At 44.3% G+C, this 25973-nt stretch overlaps 3 protein-coding genes across 3 annotated transcripts in view; 1 reads left to right on the top strand and 2 right to left on the bottom strand.

The window, feature by feature from the left end:
• Window positions 1-4532: 4532 nt before the first annotated feature.
• The window catches only part of LOC100561669 (zinc finger protein 493-like), a 39565-nt gene continuing 18124 nt past the window's right edge, over window positions 4533-25973 (bottom strand). Inside the window, exon 6 of the mRNA XM_062972708.1 lies at window positions 4533-7783. Coding sequence (XP_062828778.1) covers window positions 6909-7783 — 875 coding nt within the window. The 3' untranslated portion in view covers window positions 4533-6908. The remainder of the gene's footprint in view (window positions 7784-25973) is intronic.
• LOC134296865 (zinc finger protein 24-like) lies at window positions 14278-17343 on the bottom strand. The gene is made up of 3 exons (XM_062972864.1): window positions 17096-17343; window positions 15028-15544; window positions 14278-14694 (listed from the first exon to the last, which is right to left on the bottom strand). The coding sequence occupies exons 2-3, from the start codon at window positions 15415-15417 to the stop codon at window positions 14494-14496; spliced, it is 591 nt and encodes a 196-aa protein (XP_062828934.1). The 5' UTR covers window positions 15418-15544; window positions 17096-17343; the 3' UTR covers window positions 14278-14493.
• Window positions 17418-25973, top strand: part of LOC134292295 (zinc finger protein 709-like) — a 48062-nt gene continuing 39506 nt past the window's right edge. The window contains exon 1 of the mRNA XM_062972731.1: window positions 17418-17573. The gene's annotated coding sequence lies outside the window, so the exon portion shown is untranslated. The remainder of the gene's footprint in view (window positions 17574-25973) is intronic.

Genomic DNA, 25973 nt, shown 5'->3' with positions numbered 1-25973 from the left:
GCAGGAAAAGCAGAATCCCTTGCCAGAATTCCCGCAGGATTCAATACTGTCTCCCACGCTGTTTAACATCTACATGAAGCCGTTGGGAGAGATCATTCAGAGTTTTGGAGTTCGATGTCATCTGTACGCAGATGACGTCCAACTCTCTCACTCCTTCCCACCTGCTCCTAAGGAGGCTGTTCAGGTCCTGGACCGGTGCTTGGCTGCTGTGGATGAGGGCAAACAAACTGAAATTGAATCCATACAAGACAGAGGTTCTCCTGGTCAGTCGCAAGGCCAAACAGGGCATAGGGTCACAGCCTGTGTTGGACGGGGTCACACTCCCCCTGAAGGCACAGGTTCACAGCTTGGGAGTGATCCTGGGATTTTAGCATAATTTTTGCTTTTTTACACCAAAACTCCTCAAGAGAAATCAGGTTCAAAAAAAGGTTGGAAACCACTGCTCCAAACCCACTAAACCCCAGATGGGGGCAGGAGGAGCAGGGTTGGAGGGGGGCGTGTTTCTTGGTTGTAATCCTCAGGCGGCAGGAGGAGGCTGGTGAAGGCTAGGCAAAAGTAAGCAAAGTAACAGAAGAAGGAGGAAGGAAGGCAAAGGGAAGGAAGGAAAGGGAAGAGAAAAAGGAGGGAAGAGGAAAAGAAAAGCAAAGGGCAGGATGGGAAGGGAAGAGAAAATGGAAGCAAGGAAGGAAGGAAGGAAGGAAGGAAGGAAAGAAAGAAAGAAAGAAACAAGGGCGGGCAAGGGAAAAGCGGGTAAAGGGAAGGGAAGAGAAAAAGGAAGGGAAGAGAAGGCAAGGATAGAAGGAAAGAAGGAAGGGAAGGAGGAGCAAGAGAAAAGAAGGCAAATAAAGGGAAGGTTAGAAGACAAGCAAGGGAAGAGAAGAGAAAGAAAAAGCAAGGAAAGTAGGGCAAGAGAAAGAAGGCAAAAGAACGGAAAGTGATAAGAAAGGAAGGGAAGAGAAGGAAAGAAGTCAGACAACTGACAAGAAGAGAAAGTAAAAGCAAGGAAAAGCAAAGCATGAGAAGAGAAGGAAAGAGAGGAGACCCCAATGCATTCCGAGGCAGCAGGACTTGCCACCCTTACCATTTCAGACAAAAGGCCCCTATCTGATCAAGGTACTGCAGAGAATGGGGCCTGGTTTTGGTACCCATGGAGAGCGGGGGGGGGGGGGGGAGCAACCCCCCAGCTGACACCAAGAGCAGCCTTTGGGGGCAGGGAGGCCTCCTGTTCTCCCCTCACCTGGCACTCAACCTCCATGGAGCCGTTGCCTGGTGCGACTACGTAGAAGCTCTCACGGCGCTCAGCCAGAAGCAGGAAGGTGAACTCCGTGCCCTGCAGGAGGGGCTCGGGCACCACCGCTTCCACAGCAGAGGCCCCAAAAAGGAAGCTGAAGGGGAGCAGCAGCCAGGCTGCCACCGCCACCATCCTATAGGCCCTGCCTTCCCCAGGACAGGGAGGCCCACTCCTGACGTCCTCTGAGGCCAGGAGAAGGCGCTCGATAGAAGGCCTCGCCACCTGGGCCTCGAAGGGCCTTGTGGCCTCACCCTGGAAGAAGAAGGCAACAGGGATGGGTGGACGATCTTCCCAGGGAAGGACCTTACACTAAAGAGGAATCTTAGAACTGAACGACACTGCATGGGCCATGCAGGAAAAGCACAATCAAAGCACCCCTGACAGATGGCCATCCGGCCTCTGCTCAAAGGCTTCCAAGGAAGGACCTTTACAGACTATTTTAGTTCTTGTGAACCACTGGTGGTCCGTGGACTACTGGTTGGGAACCACTGTCCTAAAAGGAAGGGGCTAACTCTGGATCCCTCCCATAATGGCTATTTACAATATTCACATTTGCAACCAAGGTGGAAATGGAATTGGAAACGTAAGCCCAGAGGAACAACTGTTGCACCCCTAGGCTGCGTAGGCACCTCAGAACCACGCTGGAGCCCCAGAATATAAGCAAGCAAGCTGTTTATTGAAGATTATATGCAAGCAATAGCAAAATCAAAGTTCAAAGTCAGTAAAATGGGTTTGAATCCATTCACAGGCCCCTCCTGAAATGTTTACTTTTTGTTTAAAACTTCTACATTTAACATCACACTTCTCCCTGTCTCATGGAGTTCCCTAGGCTACGTATGCATATCACATATTCAACCTTTTGCAAATACGTTGTTACAGTTACAATTTTCAACGCATCTTTATTGTTACAATCCATTTTTGCATTTCTTCACATAAACACATTTCATCACATTGTTTCAAAACCTTTGAAACCTTTTAACTTTTTTTATTTATTTATATATATAATGTTTATTTATTTTCATTCATTCAAATATACATTGCAGGTGTTTGTTGCATACAGTGCAATACTTTCATCTATTAGTCTTTCATAATCATTTCTCAGACAATATATTTTCAATAAGGGGTCACAGGCTTCTATTTGTATAGTACATATAAAAATATTATACGTTCCAAATTTATATCCGTTTCCTCCTTGCCTTCAGTCTATTAGCTTCCTCTATGTACATTTTTAGATTAATTTTACATTGAAATGTTGGATCACTGGTTGCCATTCATTAACAAAGTTCTCTAAAGGTTTTTTTTTTTAAAATAGTTTTTATTAAATTTTGGTGATTAACATCAGCATAGAGGGAGAGGAGAGAGAATAAGGGGGAAGAGGGAAGGGAGAGTGGACTAAAAGAACAAAGTTTCCATAAGTGGAAGGTATGGGGAGACATAGGGAGGGCAGGCTGGTGTGGGGGTAGAGGTAGCAATAAGGGGGGGGGAAGGACCCTATTCGGGGAGGGGAGGGTGGGGGGGGAGGGGGTATAGGGGGGGGGTTAGAGGAGGACTTCCGATCTTCTAACTTCCAGTCCGTGTTCCACATCAAAGCGTTGTCTCTTGTAGGTAGTTGTCTAAGAGTGTCCAGTTTGTTTCCTTCATTGGTTGTCCCGTAGATTTTTTAAGCAGAGAGGTCAGTCTATCCACAAAGTTCTCTAAAGGTTCTCCTCTTAAGTGCATTGTTATTTTGTCCATCATCAGCAACTCTATAATACATTGTTCCAGTTCTGCTAAGGGAGGTACCTCTGAGGTTTTCCAATATCTAGCGTATACTATCCGAGCTGCCACTGTCACGTAAAACCTTTTAACTTTTTAACTCAACCCTTCACCCAAATATGTGTGCCTGTTGAATGCTTTCTCATGTAGTCTTTCTCAATTAGGTAAATGAAAATGTTCTCTTCACTCAAACTTTGGAACCAATGCACTACATGTCTTTATTCAATCATAGACTACGTAAACTTTCACAATCTCCATTCACTTTTGAGTATCTTACTCTCCCTGGGCTGCTGTGAAACTTGAGCTGATCTTTGTAGAATCCTAGAAATCTCAATCTGCGCCACTTTGGCTCACCCTTTATTCTTTGATTAGCAGGTGTGAGCACATTCGCAAACTGACAAAAACCCTTTAAATACTTCAAATTTGGAGCTCTATTGTACATCTTTTTAAATGGAATATCTTTGATACACTCGCTCCACAAATGATTCACAATGAAATTACTCATGTGCAGGGCTTCAGGCCAAATTCTAGAAAAACAACATCAATCTTTCATCAAGCAATTTTGCATCACCTGCAACACCTCCATTCTCTTTTCTGCAATCCCTTCGTCATAAGGTTTGAATGAATCAATAGTTTTGAACTTTACATATTGACTATTCAAAAACTTATTCGTCTCATCACCACAAATGTCTATTCCTTTGTCAAAAATAGTGTACCTACATGTTTATCATATACCCGTTCCACCATACTCAACCACTTTATGATTTGTGGCAAAACTTCACTTTTTTCCTTGAGAAAATAAATGTATGCAAATCTGATTAATCTTTCCACCAGCACAAATGCAAAACCAGACCCTCCTTCACTCTTATTAAATGGCCCAGCCAGGTGAACATGAACAAATTCAAACATTTCGTCTACTTTGATTTTGGATTTCTTTGAAAACTGAATTGGTTTAACATTTACCTCTTTACAAACTGCACAATCTAGCAGATTGTCACATTTCTCACATTCAAAATCCGAGCAAACATTTAGCATTTGATTCAGCACTTTGACATCAGTATGTCCCATTGCTCTGTGCAGATAATGAATGCATCTATCATGCACAATTTGTTTCTTTACACAATAAACCTCTGCACCATCCTTGCAAAAGAAACAATTTGTTTCTTTTAACTCCTTTTCACACAATTTTTCCTTTTTTCAAAACAAGGCAATAAATTCCTTTAAAGACAACTTTATAATCACATTCTGTCAATGTTGCGACACTCAACCAATTGGTTTTAAGATCTGGAACACAAATTACATATTCCCAATTAACTCCCAAACAAGAAACTTATTGATGGTTCTCACAGTCCCATCTGCCAAAGTCACAGTTGTACCTGCTGTATCCTTCAGGTTCTTCCACATCTTTGGATCTATTACAATGTGATGAGTTGCTCCAGAGTTCAGGAACCACTTGTTCTCCCCTTAAACAGGATCACTGGCAGCCATGGGACTCAGTTGTTGTTGATTTTGCACCTCCACCTTTCCCATAAGAATATCTCCCTCTGAAAGGCCTCTTGGCACCTGGACAATTCCTGGCGATATGGCCTTCTCACCCACAGGAATAACAATTCTTTGTCTTGACTCCATACACAGATGTCTCTTGGTTCTCACCATCACCATCTGGTTGGAAGTCCATCTCTTGCGCCTCTCCTGGATACACTCCTGCTGCTCTTGCTTCTGGGACTTTTCTCACACTTTTGTTTGTCCAGCTCCTCGAGGACTCTACAACAAACCAAGTCCAGCGACAAATCCTGGACGCTCAAACTTTGGAACGACTGGATCAGATAGTCCCACTCATCTGATAGACTTGCCAGTAGTACAAAGCATTTCTGAGCCTCTGAAAATTCAACTCCATGCACCTCTGCTTCAACAAAAAGATGCTTCATCAAATCTATGTGCCCTCTAACATCCTGGCCCTTCTTTAGCTTAGTATTGTACAGTCTCTTAGTCCATATCAGCTGTGAAATACAGGATTCCCTCTGATGCATCGCTTTAAGAGAATCCCACACTCTAGCGGAAACTTTGTTTCTCACATGCACCAGCTGATTGGGTTGAAGGCACAATATGATTGTGGCTTTAGCCTTATCTCTGTCCTGATCAGCATCAGCGCCAGTTATAGTTCTCTCAAGTCCTTTTTTGCCAGTAAACTCTCCATCATTATAGCCCATTGGCTATAATTTGAATCTGAGAGTTTATCTATAACGTTTAAAAAACTTCCACTGGCCATCTCTGCTTTTTCTCTCCCAGGCCCCTTTTCAGCCTGCTAGGAGACACTGCAAATCCAACAGACTCTCAAGGACTGCTACTCTGTGACCCTCAGTAGCTGAGTTTAAACCTGATTGCTACTTTTTTTCTCTATTTCAGTAGCTGGATGGCAGTCACTTCTTCTGCTTCCTTCTGGAGTCCAGGGTTACCACCAGCAGTAAATCTTGCTCTTTTTGCTGCAGCTAATTACTTCATTAGCCTTATCTGTGCAGACGAGTGTCACTGGATAGCCCGTAACCCATGTTAGGAAATTGTTCAATTGAGACTCAATCACTTCCTGGTCTCAATTTACCTCTCCCCCACAATCTGGCAAAACTGCTCAGTCGCATGGAAATTAATCATCCAGACCTCCCAGCTGTCCGCTGAAACCAGCGGCTTCTATTTTATTGCAGTTCTGTACAATACTTACACAATCTGCCGGACCTCAGCATTTGCGTGTCCGACCTTCTCAGAACACCTCATGGGAAGCACTGTCTAATACCTCCCACATTCCATTGCATGACAAATGTCCTATTACTATAAGAAACCTTCCACTGTTTCCCTCTAGCCATCAATCTCTATTCTATGTAGTTAACTCTTGCATTACTGGACTACTGGATTATATGTTACATTACAGACACATACAAACTGTCAGTTAGCTTTAAACTATAAGTACAAATTTAAAGGGAGCCCCGGTAGCAAAGTGCGTTAAAGCACTGAGCTGCAGAGCGAAAGGTCCCAGGTTCAAGCCCCGGGAGCGGTGTGAGCGGCCGATGTTAGCTCCAGCTCCTGCCAACCTAGCCGTTCGAAAACATGCCAATGTGAGTAGATCAATAGGTACCGCTCCGGCAGGAAGGTAACGGCGCTCCATGCAGTCATGCCACTGGCCACATGACCTTGGCTGTGTCTATGGACAACGCCGGCTCTTCGGCTTAGAAATGGAGATGAACACCACACCCCAGAGTCAGACATGACTGGACTTAACGTCAGGGGAAACCTTTAACTTTTTACAAATTTAAAACTACACAAAAACAATACATACACAAATCTCTGGCTGCACCTCTGGCAAGGCAGGTGCAGAGACAATCACTTGCTGAACAAGCCCAACCACAGATTCACCTGACAGCTCAGGTGGAGGCTGGGCTACAACAATAACGAATGGAATTATATATCGTTTATTTCTTATCAGACGAGGTGACAAGACAATCATATTTAACCCTCTGAAGCAGTGGTTCTCAACCTGTGGGTCCCCAGGTGTTTTGGCCTACAACTCCCAGAAATCCCGAGCACTTTACCAGCTGTTAGGATTTATGGGAGTTAAAGGCCAAAGCATCTGGGGACCCATGGGTTGAGGACCACTGCTCTGAAGGATTATCACACACAGCTTGCTTTCTGCTCCAGGACCTGTAATTTACAGATTCAAATGACAAGAATGGGGACTCCACCAAATCTGATGCAGAACTTCTCAAAGGGTCCTGTTTGAAATCAGACATTTACCCACAACGGCTGTTTTTTAGCCTGGATGTGTTCTCTGGTGCTGGTTAAGGGATGAAGGGAATGTGAACATTTTTCACATTCATGGCATTTGTATGGTTTCTCTCCTGTGTGGAGTCTTTTGTTTCACCAAGGCTGAACGGGAAGCAAAACACTTGCCACACTCCTGGCATTGGTATTGCTTCTCTCCTGTGTGGAGTCTTGTGTGGAGTCTTTTGTGGCTCGCCAAAGTTGAACTGGAAGCAAAACATTTCCCACACTCCTGGCATTGGTATGGCTTCTCTCCTGTGTGGAGTCTTTTGTGTTTCACCAAGTCTGAACTAGTAGTGAAACATTTCCCACACTCCTCACATTTGTATGGCTTTTCTCCTGTGTGGATTCTTTTGTGAATCACCAAGTTTGAACTCTGAGCAAAACATTTCCCACACTCCTCACATTTGTATGGCTTCTCCCCAGTGTGGATTCTTATGTGGCTCACCAAGGCTGAACTGAAAGCAAAACATTTCCCACACTCCTCACATTTGTATGGCTTCTCTCCTGTGTGGTGTCTTTTGTGTTTCACCAAGTCTGAACTGGAAGCAAAACATTTCACACATTCCTGGCATTGGTATGGTTTCTCTCCTGTGTGGAGTCTTTTGTGGCTCACCAAGTCTGAACTGTAAGCAAAACATTTCCCACACTCCTGGCATTGGTATGGCTTCTCTCCTGTGTGGAGTCTTTTGTGGCTCACCAAGTCTGAACTGGAAGCAAAACATTTCCCACACTCCTGGCATTGGTATGGTTTCTCTCCTGTGTGGCGTCTTTTGTGGCTCACCAAGGCTGAACTGTCAGCAAAACACTTCCCACACTCCTGGCATTGATACGGCTTCTCTCCTGTGTGACATCTTTTGTGCCTCACCAATTGTGAACTGGAAGCAAAACACTTCCCACAGTCTTGGCATCTGTATGCTTCCTGATCTGTGTGAAATTTCTCATGTTTCACCACACATTTTGGTGATACTTTCCATTTAAGATGGCTTTTCCCAACATTGAGTGTCTTGTGAAGCACAAGTGCCACATTTTGGGTAAAACACTGCCCACATACACTGCATTTGTCGGGCCTTTCTCTGGCAGAACCTTCATCTTCTCTGTGGCCTTGCTGGTGTCGACGAAGGACCCCATTGTGTCCCAAATGCTTCCTGCACTTAGCGCATACATGGTTCTTCTCCCCGTTATCTACTGTGAAGAAGAAGAACAGAAACAATCATTCCTCAGCATGAGTGATGAGGACTCAAAGGAAGTGAGATAAGAAGTGGATTGAAATTATCCTTAAAACAATATAGACATGGAGGAAAAGAAGATATACATGTTGCCCTTTCCCCACCCCTTGTTCAGTAAAGATGGACACTGGTTGACTGCCTGGAGCCTCTAAGAGAGAGATGAGTAACATATGCTCCAGAGGCTCCCTGTTGCTCAGCCCAGCCCGGTTTTTTATTCCGTCTCCTTCTCTCTGGGGAATGGATGCCTTTTCCCTTCACATCCAAATGCTTGCCTTTTTCTCTAGCTTTAGACTTTACCTAGCTACCATCCATTTCACCATTGTTCCCTCCTTTTTATTACTCTCCCCTAATCCCAGTTCTCTTTTCCCATGTTCCCTTAAGGTTGGATTTTTTTGCTTCAACACAGAAGATCCCATACCTAATTTCTGAGTACAGTACAGGCTCGCTTATCCAACATAAACTGACCAACAGAACATTGGATAAGTGAAAATATTGGATAATAAGGAGGGATTAAGGAAAAGCCTATTAAACATCAAATTACAGTATGACTTTACAAAGCACCAAAACATCATGTTTTACAACAAATCAACAGAAGAAGCAGTTCAATACACGGGAACATTATGGAGTAATTACTGTATTTGCTAATTTAGCACCAAAACATCACAATGTATTGAAAACATTGACTTCAAAAAACATTGACCACTAAAAAATTAACTACAAATAAAGATAGAATTGCATAAAATGAACTTACAGTAACATTGTTGGAAATTAAATCCGTAAAAAGTTCAGTCCTGGGAAGATTTTTAAATATCTGTGATCCTTGCCTGTTTTCCGACGATAGCTGTTTCATCGCTGCCAAGTCTCGCCATCTTTGCAGCATCGCTATGTCGATCCCCGTCGCTTCTTCTTGTTGCTTGATGTGTTTCATTGCAGTTTCTAGAGCCCTAACCCTATCCTTGTGCGAGATTCTGAGAGGCTCAACAGTTTCGTCGCCACTGTAATTGATAAGAGCAACAATTTCTTCATCCGTTATTTCATACTGATCGTCTTCGTTCATCCAGCTTCCCATAATCTCATCCTTATCTTCACCAAACAACTTATTCCATTTCTTCTATCCTTGCCGAGAATAGCTTCCTGAGATAGTTCCTTTTGAGTGTTTCCAAAACACCCTGATCCATCGGTTGGCATATGGTAGTTACATTCGGTGGCAGAAACATCGCCTTCATGTCCCCATCTTGAAGCTCCTCTGCATCAGGGTGCGTCCGGACATTGTCTAGCAACAAAACTGTTTTTCTGGGCAGGTCATTTCCTTTCAAAAATTTCTCAGTGGAAAGAACAAATTCCTTAGGGCTAGACTGTGGCCCAGCTGGTAAATCACAGGCAAGAGGCCACTATAACTAGAAATGTAATCCAATAATATAAACTATAAAACAGTAATTTCTATATATGCTATTGTCATAGAACATTCAATGTGCAACCAAGGATGATAAAGATTCAAAATATACTAAATGCTTCAAAAAACACGTCTCTAAACCAAAATATAATCCATGTGTTACCACAACACACATACATTCATAGAAAGTAAAACTCTATATTCAGAGTTTGTGAGTCCAATGACCACCAAAGTTCATGTTCCACATGGAGGACTGTATACATCACTAATTGTGAGTCCAAATCTAAACGTCCAAGTAAGTGAATCCTTTTAAAAAAAAATCCAATGTTTTAAACAAATCCAAGATTAGTCGCCATCCACGACCGGTTTCGACTGTGTAGTCTTCCTCAGGTGGTGGTTATGCAAGTATGGAAAACCTAGAGTAGTCAATTTTCCCATGTAACACGTTCTTCGTGTATATAATGTATGTATTCCCTGTAGGGCCACTCCGTCATTGATACTGACACATTGAATTTATATTATTATGTCATATATTTCTAGCATAAGCCCTGCCTTGCGGACCCTCAGCAACTATGATGATTTAGGACAGGGGTCCTCAAACTTTTGGAGCAGAGGGCCAGTCCACAATCCTTCAGATGGTTGAGGGGCCAAATTATCATTTGAAAAAAAATACGAACAAATTCCTATGCACACTGCACATGTCTTATTTGTAGTGCAAAACAGCAGTAACAACAACAACAATGAAAGAACAATACAATATTTAAAAATGAAAACAATTTTAATCAGCATAAACCTATCAGGATTTCAATTGAAAGCGTGGGCCTGCTACTGGCCAATGAGATAGTCAAGTTAATTAGGATTGTTGTTGTTGTGTGCCTTCAAGTCATTTCAGACTTTGACAGAGCTGAAGTTTAAAATTAATTATTTATTTACTGCATTTATTTACTACATTTCTATCCCACCCTTCTCACCCCGAAGGGGACTCAGAGCAGCTGTATGTATATACAATATATTATATTATTAGCATAGCACAATATTAGCATTATATACTACTATATTGAACTATACCACTATACTGTAATATTCTATGTAATATATAATTAATATTATTATATGGTATTATTATTATTATTATTATATTGTATAACATAATATCAATATTATATGTATATACAATATATTATATTATTAAAACTGATATAAAAATATTATATTATAAAACTGAGGGCGGGGGCCAGATAAATGACTTTGGAGGGCTGCATCCAGCCCCCGGGCCTTAGTTTGGGGACCCCTGATTTAGGCTAATACTGCCTTTTGAAACAGAAATCCCATCAGTGAGGGAGCCTTACCAAGAGAGTCCACAATCCCATTCATCTCCTCCATGATCTGCTTGTGCAAGGCTTTCTGATCAGGATTCAGGAGAACCCACTCCTCCAGGGAGAAATCCACAGCCACGTCCTCTAAGGCGATTGGGCCCTGGCGGAAGAAGAAAAGAGTCCCTTCTCACATGAGAGCTGTCAAGAAAAATAATAAGAAAATCTTTAAAGCAGATTTACATTCCTGTTGGTTGTTTGAAAGGGAAAGGGCCAAGGCCTCCATGCCACAGTTGTAAGCTTTGTAGAGACGATGGGTTGGTCACAGTCAGAATCATTTCTTAATTGATATGTAGAATCAGAAATGGAATCTGAGCATGTTCCAGCCTTTATTGTGGTGCCCAGAACTGGACACAGTGTTATTTCAGGTGAGGTCTCCCCAAAGCAGAAAGAAGGTCACCATGACTTCACTTAATCTAGACACGATATACTTTTGGATGCAGCCCAAAATCCTATTGTCTTTTCAGCTGCTGCATCACATTGTTGGCTCATGTTCAACTTATAGTCCTCTAACACTCAAAGATCCCATCATATGAAGGATTGTCAGGCCAGATGTCACCCATCCTATACCACCCGTGCATGGCATTTTTCTCCTGCCTAAGTGTAAAAGGTAAAGGTTTTCTCTGACGTTAAGTCCAGTCATATCTGACTCTGTGGGTTGGGGCTCAATTCCATTTCTAAGCCGAAGAGCCAGCGTTGTCCCGTAGACACCTCCAAGGTCATGTGGCTGGCATGACTGCATGGAGTGCTGTTACATTCCCGCCAGAGTGGAACCTATTGATCTACTAACATTGGCATGTTTTCAAACTACTAGGTTGGCAAAAGCTGGAGCAACAGCGGGCGCTCACTCTGCTCCCCGGATTTGAACTTGGGACCTTTCGGTCTGCAAGTTCAGCAGCTCAGTGCTTTAACACACTTCGCCACCGGGGCTCCTTGCCTAAGTGTACTACCCTACATATATTTTTGATGAAATTAATTGGGTTAGTTTTGGCCTAGCTCTCTAACATGTTATGGTCAATTTGAATTCTGATCCTATCTTCTAGACTGTGAGCTATCCCTGCTAATTTGGTGTCATCTGAAAATATGATACGCATGTTGAGCAGTACTGGGCCCAGGACAGAACCCTGCAGCACTCCACCCTTTGTCACTCAAACCATTACAAATCCACTTAACAGTCATATTATACAGCCCACTTTTTACTAATTGTTTGTAAAACCATGGGAGGCCTTTCCAAAGGTCTTACTGAAAGCAAGATGTGCTACACCCACTGCATTTCCTTCATCTACCAAGCTTGAAACTCTACTGAAAAAACAGATTAGTCTGGCATGACTTGTTTTGGACATGATCTTGCCCTTCAGTGATCACAGCCTTTTTTCTAAGTGATTCCAGACGGCCTTCTTCATGATCTGCTCCAACATCTTCCCTGTTATTTAGGTCAAGATAACGGGAGACTTCAATGCAAGGGTAGGGTCTAGTTTGGTAAATGTGTTGAGAGAAGAGGACCTGGATGAAGATCCCTTCAACTCTCTCCTGACACCAGAAGCCCGACACTCTAAGGACCAAGCGTGCAACCAAGCCGGAAAGTGCCTGACCAAAATGGCCACGCAGCTCAACCTGTCCCGGCTAAATGGACTTACTCAATTTCCTGACTCTGGAGAATATACATTGGTCTCATCAAGGGGCTCTGGTGTCATAGACTATCTTCTGACTTCACCCTCCATAGCTAGTGACATTGATTCATTTGCTAGAGACAAATCCTTGCTTAGTGATCGTCTCCCACTTCCCCTTACCCTGGTTTTGGAGAGAAGCAGCATTTCCCCACTTGGACAAGCCTACCCACAATACACTAGGCTGAAGTGGAACATTAAGGCGAACAGGGTATGCCTAGATATGTTGAACTCTTATGAAGTGCTGTCCATGGAAGCTATGATAGTTGAAAACCCAGATTTCGAGGAGGCATCACCGGGTTTGAATCCCTTCTAATATCTACTATATGATTGGAAAAGAACGCCAAGACAACCCAGGGTCAAACCCAAAAATTGGTTCAATAAAGAGTGCATAACATCAAACAAACGGATCCGCTCCCTCTGTAACGATTATCGATCCACATCAAACAATCTCCTTATAAACATTCGAAAGTCTAAACAGCTGTTGCAACTGCTTATGGGCCAGGTCAAGATAACTGAATGGTCATTGTTATGGGACCTCTTTTTGGTCCATTCTTGGAGATAGAGACAACCTTTGCCTCCTCCAGCCTGCTGGGATTTCTCCTGTTCCCAAAAATGAAGAAAGAGGATTGCCAGCGGTTCTGGGATTACTACTGTTAGTTCAATACTCTTGGGTGTAGTTCACCTGGCCCTGGAGACTTGAATTCATTGAGAGTGGCTAGGTATTCCTGGACTCCTTCTTTACCTATTTTGGGTTGCATTTCCCCAGTTGCATCTTGCTCAGGTAGAATAACGATTTCCTTTTGGGAGATGACTGAGGCCATGTTCTACCTCTTCCCTATCCCCGGTTAGCATCTCACCACCTTCTCCAGGCACAGACCCTACTCTTGGCTCATTTTTTTCTTCTGACCTCATTTTCTGATTTAGATTGTTAAACCTTTTCCCTATTTATGCTGGTTAGTTCTTTACATTTTTTGGTAATCCCCCCCCCCTCCTTTCCATTTCTTGTACATGTCCCTTTGGGAGGAGCTCCATTGAAACTTCTTTGAACATCCATTCTGGTTTATTTAGTTTTCTCTTCATTTTTTCCCCTCCTTGTTGCAAATATTTGCAATTGTGCCTTCAATATTTCACTTCTAAGGAAACTCATTCAATCATGTCAGTTTCAACAAATGTTTGATAGTTAAGCCTGGAGCAAAAGGCACCCCGGCAGGCCCAGTCCTCCTCCCAGTCCTCCCCAGTCCTCCAGGAATCCTTCTGCTTACCTGACTCAGTCCCAGTCCATCGCAAAGGGGGAGAAATGACGGATTCGGCAACAGCATCATTCCAGACCCTGGAGACAGAGCAAGGGGTAGAAAGCTGGTCACATAAACATGCCTCAGAGATGACAATTGCAGTCCTATAAAGAAACCGATGAGGAAAGGACCCTAAGAACACAGGGGCATTCAACAGCACACGAAGATGTACAATGTTAGGGTTTAGGACTTTATCTCACAAGCAGTGCTGCGAGGATGTTCAAGTGAAACTTGTATTGGGCTTGGTGTTTCAATTGACTAAATGATCCTTTGCTGTCTATTTGTCTTCCAGCTCAGTTTCAGGGCTTATCTTCGCTTAAGGTCCCACCTGGGAAGATACTGAAGGCTGTATTTTCAGTCGTATTGCAAGAAAGAAAATTGCAAATCAAATTGAAATGACACCTTTAGCAACCCAATGCCTACATATAAAAATAAAAAATGATAATTATTTATTTCTTACTCCCCTCTCCTTGCAGTTCGAGACGGGTTACAACACAATTTTAAAAACACGAACATTGCCACAATTCAACAAAGATACATCTTTCTATAAAAGATCCACATTAAAACTGCCTTTCTATAAAATACATATCAAAGTACATAAAACATCACACAAAGGACACAAGTTTAAGATATATACCCCTCTCAAGGCGAAATGATCTGGCATGTTCACCTTCTGAAGCTCAAACTGTGGGTGTGCAATCATCCCCCCAAAGCGGGATTTCCACTGGCACAAAACCCCAAAACTCCCAGAAGAGTTCCTTCTCACCCTGCAAGGCGGCAGCCCCGTCTCCTTCCCGCTTCAGCTCCTTCTCCCTGAGACTCTGGGTGGTGTCTGGTGGAGATTCCTCTGGTGCAAGGACTGCCATGGAGTTATTAGGGGCCTGGAAGAGCACAGAGTGTTCCAGAAGCAGCTTGGAAAAAGTTCAGAAATATCACAGACCTACAGACCTTCTTGGAAAGAATAACTCTGAGATGGGAACCTAGTTTGGAACCAATGCCCCCCTCCCCCTCCCATCATTGTCTATGTTCTATCTTGAGCAGAGCATCAACCAAGCTGACGGTAGAGATGGAGGGGCAGAGCAGGTGGGGAGAGAGGCCGAGGGAGCAGGCCCTGCTTATCCACCACATCGGTCCCATCTTGGAAGAAAGGCAGGGTGTCGTTCAACCTGTCCATCAGCCCCCAGGTTAGTGAAACCCAGAGGGAATGCTCTCACCTGTCCTTCCTGCTCCTTGTCCTCGGCCCGACTCAGGAGGAAGCCTTCCGCCAGGGCCACCGCCTGGGAACAGGTCTCTGCCCCACACTCTCGGACCCAGCTCCCCATCTCTGGGGGCAGGATGCTCAGGAACTGCTCCAGGGTCACCAGGTCCAGCACCTCGGCCTTGGTGTGCTGCTCTGGCTTCAGCCACTGGCGGCACAGATCGTGGAGACGACTGCAAACCCCTCTGGGTCCTTCACCCTCTTGGTAGGAGGACTGCCTGAAGCGCTGGCGCTGTGTGTCCGAGCTGTCAAGGTCCACACTCAGGGACTCATGTCTGGTTCTTTCCCAGGATTCCCCACTGCCCCCAGGTCCTGCTTCAGGCCCACGTGAGTTGGGTCTCTCCATGTTGGAACCACTCTGATGAAGAACCCAACCGTATCCAAGATGCTTTTCCTCCTCTTCTTTCTTTCAAGAGGAAGAAATCCCTCCACAGGCTCTACTCCGAAATTCTCAGCCAAAAATCATATTTCCTCTGTGAAAGAAAGGCAGTATGAAACAAACGGGTTTTGGGAGGCTTTTTCTTGGAAGGTTAAGAAACAGGCCCTCGGTTTATTCCCGAGCCCTCCTTTCCCTTGGGCCTCTGCTTCTGGAGCCTCCAAACCCACCTGGCCTCACCCGGCCTTCCATTGAGCTCTCATTCAGTCCCAATCCACACTCTCCCCCCAGGATTCCTTCCTTCAGCGGATGCAAGATGATCCAGAGCCTTTCTTGGAAAGAAGAACCAAGAGACTTTGAAACAAGAGTCAAAAATGAAATAACCACTAAAGTAAAATATTTGGAAATCCAGATGACAAACAGAAACTGAATCATTTAAGAACAACTATGAAAAAGTGTGGAAAGAGATACAAAAAGACCCACAAAGGTGGAAGAATTAAAACCCATTTCTGTTGGTAAGAATTTTCCCTTGCCTCCCCCCCCCCCCCCCCCCACTGTGGAGCAGCGTGTTAAAGCACTGAGCTGCTGAACTTGCTGACCGAAAGATTAGAATCTGGGGAGTGAGCTCCCGCTGCCAGCTCCAGCTTCTGCCAACTTAACAGTTTGAAAACATGCAAATGTGAGTAGATCAATAGGTACCGCTCCGGCTGGAAGGTAAGGGCGCTCCATGCAGTCATGTCCGAGGCCACGTGGCTCTGGCTCTTCAGCTCAGAAATGGAGGGGAGCCCCGACCCCCAGAGTCTGTATTATTATATGTATATACATAATTACATAATGAGCCTAGCACAAGATGAGTCTTAGGGGAACCCCTTGACCTTGCCCTTTGATTGAAGTACAAACTGAACACGTAACTTAGTCACAAAGACTGTAAAGAGTCGTCTATACCGATTCCTAGAATGTCAAGGTGTGTCCTCTCAGGCCTTGTTGTCTGTATGACTTTTATTTATTTATTTACAGTACAGTAGAGTCTCGCTTATCCAACGTAAACGGGCCAGCAGAACGTTGGATAATACGGAGAGATTAAGGAAAAGCCTATTAAACATCAAATTAGGTTATGATTTTACAAATTAAGCCCCAAAGCATCATGTTATACAACAAATTTGACAGAAAAAGTAGTTCAATAAGCAGTAATGCTATGTAGTAATTACAGTATTTATGAATTTAGCACCAAAATATCACGATATATTGAAAACATTGACTACAAAAATGCGTTGGATAATCCAGAACGTTGGATAAGTGAGACTCTACTGTATATCTATTCCGCCCTTCTTTCTCACCCGGAAGGGGTCTCAGGGCGGATCACATTACACATAAAGGCAAACATTCAATGCCTTAACAGAGAACAAAGACAGCGACAAACGCAGCTCCGAGCTGGCCTCGAACTCATGACCTCTTGGTCAGAGTGATTTGTTGCAGCTGGCTGCTCCCCAGCCTGCGCCACAGCCCGGGCCCCTTCGAAGTACAAGCCTTGAATCCCTCCGTGTCTGTCAAGAGAGAGGCCCCTTCCCTTCCTCCCCGGCCCTCGACCCCTCTCCTCGCGGAAGGTAAAAAGGTCCCATCCGCCCCCCGCCCGCTCCTCTCCTCTCACCCGGCTTTTAGGCCTCGACGTTCCCAACGGTCGCTCAGCCAGTCACGTGACCCGCAGGCAGGAAGGCGAGGGCGGGTCTGCCTGGAGACCGGTGACGCCACCACAGGAACCCGATTCCCATTGGCGCGTCCCCGGAATGGCCGTTAATGGCGGAAAAAAGGGCCGGGGAGATTCTGCCCGGAGACTGATGACGTCAGGGAGAAAGGCGAATTCCCATTGGTGGATTCTGGGCGTTGGGAAGAAAAGAAAGGAGGAGCGCCTCTCTCTGTCTGTGCCGGGCTCCGTTCAACGGCCGCGAAGCCCCGCCCCTCTATGGGCATCTTGCCATGTTAGGCCCGGGCGGAAGTCCAGCGAGGAAGGGAGGCCTCTTCCTAGAGGGGCTCAGGACGAGAGGTCACTTCCGGAGGAGGAGGGACAGAGGAGGCCTTTCGGAGAGAGAGCGGGAGAGAGGAAGGAGGCGGAGGAGGAGGAGGAAGGGGTGAGTGTGCGTTGGGGGGGGGGGGTCCCCGAGTGAGTGTGTGGGGGGGGGGGGCTATGTCCCCTCGCTCCCCTCCCCCGCCCCTCCCCCCCTTGTCCGGTCTTGGTCTGTCTGTCTGTCCCGGGGAGGCTGCGGCCTGCTCTGCCCTCCGGCCCGTGCCTGCGCCCCTGCGCATGCGCCTTCCTCCTCTCGTTCCTTCCCTGAGGATGGATTCTGTGGCCGGGGAGACTCAGGGCGCCCAGTCCAGAGCAGGCCCCAAGGATTCCCTGCTCTGCTCATCTGAATTCTAGGGATCTCCGCAGCCCTTCCCGCTCCCTTGGACTTATTTGTTTATATTTATTTATACTTCTTGATTGATTGATTGATTGATTGGCAGTGGTGAGCAACAAAAGATCGCCAAACGTTCAGTGCCTGAGAAAGACAATCCAAATAATGAAAAATCAAATACATCGGGGCGTACTTCTAAAACCACACAAAGTACAGTAGAGTCTCACTTATCCAACACTCGCTTATCCAACGTTCTGGGTTATCCAACGCATTTTTGTAGTCAATGTTTTCAATATATTGTGATATTTTGGTGCTAAATTCATAAATACAGTAATTACTACATAGCATTACTGCGTATTGAACTACTTTTTCTGCCAAATTTGTTGTATAACATGATGTTTTGGTGCTTCATTTGTAAAATCATAACCTAATTTGATGTTTAATAGGCTTTTCCTTAATGCCTCCTTATTATCCAACATATTTGCTTATCCAACATTCTGCCAGCCCATTTATGTTGGATAAGTGAGACTCTACTGTAAAAGGTGAGAAATTTAGATGCCGTTCAAGGCTTTGTAGGTGATGACCTGCACCTTGAATTGGGACCGGAAAATGAACGGCAGCCAGTGGAGCTCCAAACAGGGGGATTTGACTGGTCCCTGTAATTCGCTCTGGTTAGTAGTCTGGCTGCCGATCGCTGGACCAGTTGAAGTTTCCGGACCGTATTCAAGGGCCGCCCCACGTAGAGTGCATTGCAATAGTCTGATCTAGAGGTAACTAAGGCATGGACCACCGTGGCCAGATCAGACTTCACGAGATATGGTTGCAGCTGGCGCACAAGTTTTAATGGTGCAAAGGCCCTCCTGGCCACGGCTGACACCTGAGCATCAAGAGGCAGAAATCCTTTTGGAATAGCCAGATGATTCTGTCCTGCCTCTTGACTTGAACCTGGAGGCCCAGGTGTCTGCGGTGGCCAGGAGGACCTCTGCACAATTAAAACTTACGTGCCGACTGCGCCCGTTCCTTGAGAAGCCAGATCTGGCCACGGTGGTCCATGCCTTAGTTACATCCCGCCTGGATGACTGTAATGCGCTCTATGTGGGGCTGCCTCTGACGAATGGAGGGAAACTTCGATTGGTCCAAAAAGGTGAAGCCAGGTTGCTAACCAGGGGTTGGCTGCAGAGACCGGACATCCCCCCTCCACTGGCTGCCAGTCTGTTACTGGGCACAATTCAAAGTGCTGGTGATGACTTTTCAAACCCTAGATGGTTCAGGTCCAGGCTGTTTGGCTGACCACATCCCCTTGGATGAACCTGCCCGGCCCTGAGATCCCCTTCAGGAGAGGCCCTTCCTTCCTTCTCTCGGTCCCTCCTCCATCTCAAGCTTGATTGGTGGGAACGAGAGAGAGGGCCTTCCTTCTTGGTGGCAAATGCCCCTCACCTCTGGAACTCCTTGCCGTGGGAAGCCAGAACGGCCCCCTCCCTGTTGTCCTCCTGGCGGCAGGCTAAAACTTCTTTATCCAGGCAGGCTTTTGAAGATGATGGTTTTTAAGATCAGGTTAGCGGGTGCTGTGGTTTTTGGATGGATATTAACTGAATTTTTTAGTGCTATAGGTGTTTAATTCTGATTTAATGTTTGTATATTTGTATAGTTTAAATTGTATACAAATATTTTCATGTCAAGTCGCTTTGAGTCCCCTTTGGTAAGGTACAGCGGGGTATAAATACAATAACAACAACAAACTGCCCTTTTTCACTTTTTTAGATACATTTTTTATTTACATACATTAACAACTTACAGTGTAAACAGAACACAAAACAATCAACATTTTACAAACACATAACCCACCTTGATTTTTGAGTTAGACGATCCCTCGTTGCCCGAGGAAGATTGTCTTCCAGGTGTAGTGTTCTGGCGGTGGGTACGGAGGTGATTGTGGAACCCTATTCTTGACCCACATGTTCTTCCGCAGTGAAGACATCGGTTTCCAGATGGAAGGTGGTCCTGGTCAGGGTTGGCTTGATGTGCCTTCCTCTTGGCACGTTTCTCCCTTTTGCCCTCCATTCAAATTCCACAGCCCTTCAAATTCCACAGCACTGCTGGTCACAGCTGACCTCCAGCTAGAGCGCTCAAAGGCCAGGGCTTCCCAGTTCTCAGTGTCGCAGTTTTTAAGGTTGGCTTTAAGCCCATCTTTAAATCTCTTTTCCATCAGAGGCCCTAGATCTCCTCCCCATACCTTTTCTAACAACTTCAACCCTATTTCCTCACTTATTAATCCATTGTATATTTTCCCAATTAATCCTGTCCCAGATATTTCTTGCTGTTCAAGTTTACTTAGCCATTCTTCACATTTTTTAACTCTCGACATATGGGATTTTTACCTTCCATTTATATAGCTGCAGCCTCCTCCCTGCCTCAGCAAACAGCTCTAAGTAGTTTTGGTACTTGGACAATGGACTGAGTGATTCAAGTCCAACATTCACCCCATGAATCTCTCCATCAAACTGATATACTGTAGTCATTTTCCCAACCTCTTTTGAGTTGAAGAGTTAGAAACCCAGAGCTCAGCGATAGATTCTCCTGAATTGAGCAACTGGTCCCCTGTTTCAGTAGGGGAAGTTGCAGACCTGTAGTATCTCCCTTATTAATTTGAGGCTTCTCTTATTCCAGCTGTATGGTATATCACTATACAGTAGAGCAGGGGTCCCCAAACTTTTTAAACAGGGGGTCAGTTCACGGTCCCTCAGACTGTTGGAGGGCCAGACTACGGGGTTTTTTTTAAAAAAAAAAAACTATGAACAAATTCCCATGCACACTGCACATATCTTATTTTGAAGTAAACCAATAAAATGGGAACAAATACAGCCTTAATGTTAATAATAATCATAATCATAATATTAATAATAAAGAGGGTTGGAAGAGACCCCTTGGGCCATTTAGTCCAACCCCCTTCTACCTTTGCACACCAAAAGCACAAGCAAAGCACCCCTGACAGATGGGCACCCAGTTTCAATGTTAATAATAATAATAATAATAATAATAATCTTGTTTGCTGTGTCATAATAAAATAATAATAATAATAAATCACACAGTCCTAAGTGCTTGGGAAGTGTTCGACTTGTGATTTTGTGACATGAAATCTAGCATATACATCTCGTTTGCTGTGTTATACTGTGTACTTGTGTCAATAATAATAATAATAATAAAGAGGGTTTGAAGAGACCCCTTGGGCCAGCTAGTTCAACCTCCTTCTGCCTTTGTGCACCAAAAGGACTAGCAAAGCACCCCTTAATAATTTAATAATTAATAAAAGAATAATTAAAATACCATTATAAACAAGCAAAGCTTTGGAAGGTGCGCACCAGGCTGCACGTGGCTTCCTCGGAGGAGGAGGAGGGAGCCACCGCTACAGGGGCCGGATAAATAGCTTCCGTGGGCTGCATGTGGCCCCCGGGCCTTAGTTTGGGGACCCCTGCAGTAGAGTCTCACTTATCCAACATTCACTTATCCAATGTTCTGGATTATCCAACAAGACTGCCTTTTAGTAGACAATGTGTTTGTAGTCAATGTTTTCAATATATCGTGATATTTTGGTGCTAAATTTGTAAATACAGTAATTACTAAATAGCATTACTGCGTATTGAACTACTTTTTCTTTCAAATTTCTTGTATAACATGTTTTGGTGGTTAATTTGTAAAATCATAACCTAATTTGATGTTTAATAGGCTTTTCCTTAATCCCTCCTTATTATCCAACATATTTGCTTATCCAACATTCTGCCGGCCTGTTTATGTTGGATAAGTGAGACTCTACTGTATTTCTGTCTGGCGTTCGTCCCGTAATGGTTCCCTCTGGATTCCTTCTTTGTGACTTTTGGTTTATCTTCAATTTCTCCTTCCATTGTTTCCTCCTTATTTGGCTCCCCCTTCTCATATTGCTTTTCTAATTTCCATTGTCATTCTTTGGGGGCCACTAGAGAATTCTTCACTATGGTATTTTTTTGATCCAGTTTATTGTTGGCACTATGGATTAACACATTCAGAATTTCCAGTGGTTTCATAACTTCTAAACTGAACGTTGGATTTGCTATGTAAGCACTTTTATCCAATAGATGTCGTATTTCAATAAGTTTTATAAACAAACTCCTATATTTGGCAATGCTTCAGGAAAATGTTTTATAAATCAACTAGCTTGGGGATCCGGTTATTTGTTTGTTTTGGGGTGTTAGGTAATATCAGTTTGGTAATTTGCAGCTCTATTTCTTAGAAAAAAGCCAGTCTTTCCTGTTGTTTTTATTAATGCTCCCATTAGAAAACGCATAAGAATGTGGGTGAACTGCAAGGTCAGTTCCCCCCAAACCTGGTCATGAGGGCTCTGTGTGCCAAATGTGGTCCAGGCCCATTGTCAGTGGGGGTCACAGTGCTGTGACTTGATGCAGGGTGAACTACCACTTCCATTCTGTTGAGTCAGTCCCCCAAACCCTTGTTCAGTTCTGATCATTTCCTCTGTTTGCTCTGCACAATAAAAAAGAATAGGAAAGGGTTAAGTGAGAGGCAGTGGGCGTGGTCATGCAAATTCCACACCAATGGCGAGAGAACGGAACCCAAGGATGTGGTGCTCACTGTAACCTGCAATGTTAGTGGAGGGAGAGTTTTGGTGGCTCCCCAGCACTGTGGGTTAAAGCTGTTTGTGGAAGTAGGAGGCTGTCTGTGTAAGCGAACATTAGTGTTGTGCTTTTGTATGGAATTGCTGTTTGTTTTGCGTAGTTTCATTTGTTTCATCTCATTTTCGTATTTGTTCCTGCTAACGAAAATGGGGCGCCTATGCTAACAGAATTTTAGTCTGGCTTACGAAAAAAATGAAAATTTCCAGACCATTTGCTACAATGGGCTTCCAAGGCTCACCCCCCCCCCCCCCCCAGGTCCGGGTTTTTGGGCTAGAGGGGTGAAAATTGCCACACACGAAGGGCATTTTGACCCCTTTTAGCCCACCAACTTTTTAAACGTTTGTGTCTTCTCCAGAGTAATATTGTAATACAAGCCCTATGAGGAGCGGCTTAGAGAGCTGGGCATGTTTAGCCTGCAGAAGAGAAGGCTGAGAGGAGACATGATAGCCATGTACAAATACGTGAAGGGAAGTCAAAGGGAGGAGGGAGGGAGCTTGTTTTCTGCTGCCCTGCAGACTAGGACGCAAGGGAACAATGGCTTCAAACTACAGGAAAGGAGATTCCACCTGAACATCAGGAAGAACTTCCTCACTGTGAGAGCTGTTCGACAGTGGAACTCTCTCCCCCAGACTGTGGTGGAGGCTCCTTCTTTGGAGGCTTTTAAGCAGAGGCTGGATGGCCATCTGTCGGGGGTGCTTTGAATGCGATTTCCTGCTTCTTAGCGGGGGGTTGGACTGGATGGCCCATGTGGTCTCTTCCAACTCTACTATTCTATGATTCTATGATTATTAAGACCCATTGGTACACGTCAGCTGTCATGGGGAAGCAGCCCTCTCTCAGACCCAGCTTAGGATCCCAGAATAATTGTTGTTCTTAATATTAATATTAAGACCGATTGGTACACATCAGATGTAATGGGGAGGCACTCCTCCCTCAGACCCAGCTTAGGGTCCCGGAATAACTGTTGTTCTTAATATTAATATTAAGACCGATTAGTACACATCAGCTGTCATGGGGAGGCACTCCTCTCTCAGACTCAGCTTATGGTCCCAGAATAACTGTTGTTCTTAATATTAATGTTAATATTATTAAGACCCATTGGTACATGTTCTGCCTCCGTGCTTAAATGAATGAACTGGAAGGCAGCACAGCACAAAGGACAGATCGGAGACTGTACTTGTCAAATCAAAAAGTTTTATTTATAGACAAATTGAACTTCTTTTCCTCTGGTTGCCACTATGAAGTCACTATGAGGAAAGGAAATCTTTTAAGTCTATGCAGTTCTGGATGGTTATTGCCATGCAGTATATTTATTTATTTATTTATTTACAGTATTTATATTCCGCCCTTCTTTCTCACCCCGAAGGGGACTCAGGGCGGATTACAATGAACACATATATGGCAAACATTCAATGCCAACAGACAAACCACATACATTAGACAAGACTCAGAGGCATTTTTAAAATTTTTCCAGCTTTCACCATTCCGGCCACAGGGGGAGCTGTTACTTCACCGTCCAGTAGTGGCTGTACTTCCTCATTCCTTTCCTCGTGTTTTGCTGGCAGTTTTATGGTGTTGTAAATTAGCCTCCCGTATAAAGCGTCCCTAAATTTCCCTAATTGACAGGTGCAACTGTCTTTCGGGGCTGCATAGGTCAACAGCAAGCCGAGGCTATTAATGGTCGGAGGCTTAACCCGACCCGGGCTTCAAACTCATGACCTCTCGGTCAGTAGTGATTTATAGCAGCTGGTTACTAGCCAGCTGCGCCACAGCCCGGCCCCTGAAAAGTCCTGATGTGATTGGATTTTATGTATCTTTGAGGTGACTTCAATTCAGTGTTGTCATGACTTTCTCTATTACTGTATTCTATGGCTTTTTAATCTAATCTGGATACAGTTCCAACATGACATGAACTTCTATGCTCCTAGCTTTCTATACACACATACACACAAACACATTTTCTCTTATTATGTGTATAGATGAGCTGTTATGACGTCTTTTTAATTCAAGGTCACACTGAAAAATCTTCCTCTTTTCTCTTTTCACTCTAGTCCAAATCATGGTTGCATTGAGACTCTACCTGTTTCTTAACAAGAAGAACTGCACTTTATCTTCCTTTTCAAAAATTTGGCTTTCTCATTTATTCTTGTTTTTGCTGTTTCTCCAATAGGGTAACAGTGTAAATCATTATAATCAAATACTTTCTGGTAGAGAGTACTTACTTTCTGGTAGAGAGTTTCATTTCCTCCTCCTCCTTTAAATACTCTTTGATTCCAAGGGAAAGTAATTAGGTTGGGAAAGTTGGTTGGGGGTCGGCAGTATTGCTGAAAAGAGCTGCAATGATTATGTCCGTGCATGTCTCTCCCTTCTTTCTTCCCCTCAGTGGTGATCCATCTAGGGAGATGCAGTTCTCCGGGAGACTCTCACAAGATCACAACTTCCCCTGTCACTACCACTGTTGCCAAATTTGCAAAGGTCCGCACTTCTTTTTGGCTTATTTATGTGCCAGGTGAACTCCTGCTCTTATTTTGAGCTCGCTGGAGGCACTTATCTTGCTAATGACTATGGACAGAGTCTGCCACCATTCCGAAACCAGAAATCCAAGTCGAGGTCTTTGAATATCGATTGTTTCTAATTAGACAACTGTACATCAGTATTGTTTGTCAAATTGGATGCTCTGAGGAAGGCCATCTCAGTTCTAGAATTAGTGCTACACGTGAGGTGAAGCAAGGCTGCATACTGGCAAAGTAAATTTTCATTACTTTTTTCCTTATGTAATTGAGCAAGGGAGGGAGCTTCCAGGGCTCCGTTCTCCCTCATTTTTAGAGATAGCAGGATGGAACTTGCTATAATGATAAAACACATTTGCCACTGTTACCCCCCACTCACACACACACAAGTTTTAGAATGTTTCAGAAATGTAGGGCAGGGATCGCGCTGCAGGGAAAGAGAGGATCAGGTAAATATCTTTTTCCTTAGCTGGACGAAATCCACAGGACAATGAAATATTTTTCTCCCAAGACTGATCACTTGGGATGATCTGTCCACACAGATGGTAACTCAAGTTCTGGGGTGTGAGGAAGCGGGATCTAGGCAGGAAATGCTTTGCAACCTTGGCCCCTTTCTATGCTGACCATATTATTAGAGGTCTTCCCTTACAGAGATTGGATTTGTCACTATGTAATATTACATGGTGTGAAAATTGCTTATAGTTTAAACAGTATGGTTTCAGTAATGCAAAGATTAAAACAATAAGGGATGTGCAGAATGGGTAGAGTCTCACTTTTGGAGTTTTTTGTACTGGCTGGAAAACAAGATGAGCGTGCTTCATCCAGCATGTTAAGATTTGATCGGACATGATCTGAGATTGTGCTCTATATTTTATTTATTTATTTATTTATTTACAGCATTTATATTCCGCCCTTCTCACCCTGAAGGGGACTCAGGGCGGATCACATTACACATATAG

The sequence above is a fragment of the Anolis carolinensis genome, chromosome 2 (genome assembly GCF_035594765.1).
Source record: "Anolis carolinensis isolate JA03-04 chromosome 2, rAnoCar3.1.pri, whole genome shotgun sequence".
In the NCBI taxonomy this organism is placed as follows: domain Eukaryota; kingdom Metazoa; phylum Chordata; class Lepidosauria; order Squamata; family Dactyloidae; genus Anolis; species Anolis carolinensis.
Note: the sequence above shows the minus strand (reverse complement) of the source record. Positions and strands in the feature narration are given on the sequence as shown.

Bases quoted from the DNA above. Each gene is read 5' to 3' on its own strand.
- LOC134296865 (XM_062972864.1), bottom strand. From the start codon at position 15,417: ATGGAGAGACCCAACTCACGTGGGCCTGAAGCAGGACCTGGGGGCAGT. The intron at 14,695-15,027 runs GTGAGAGCATTC...GTGCTCTTCCAG, and splicing joins ACAAGGAGCAGGAAGGACAG to GCCCCTAATAACTCCATGGC.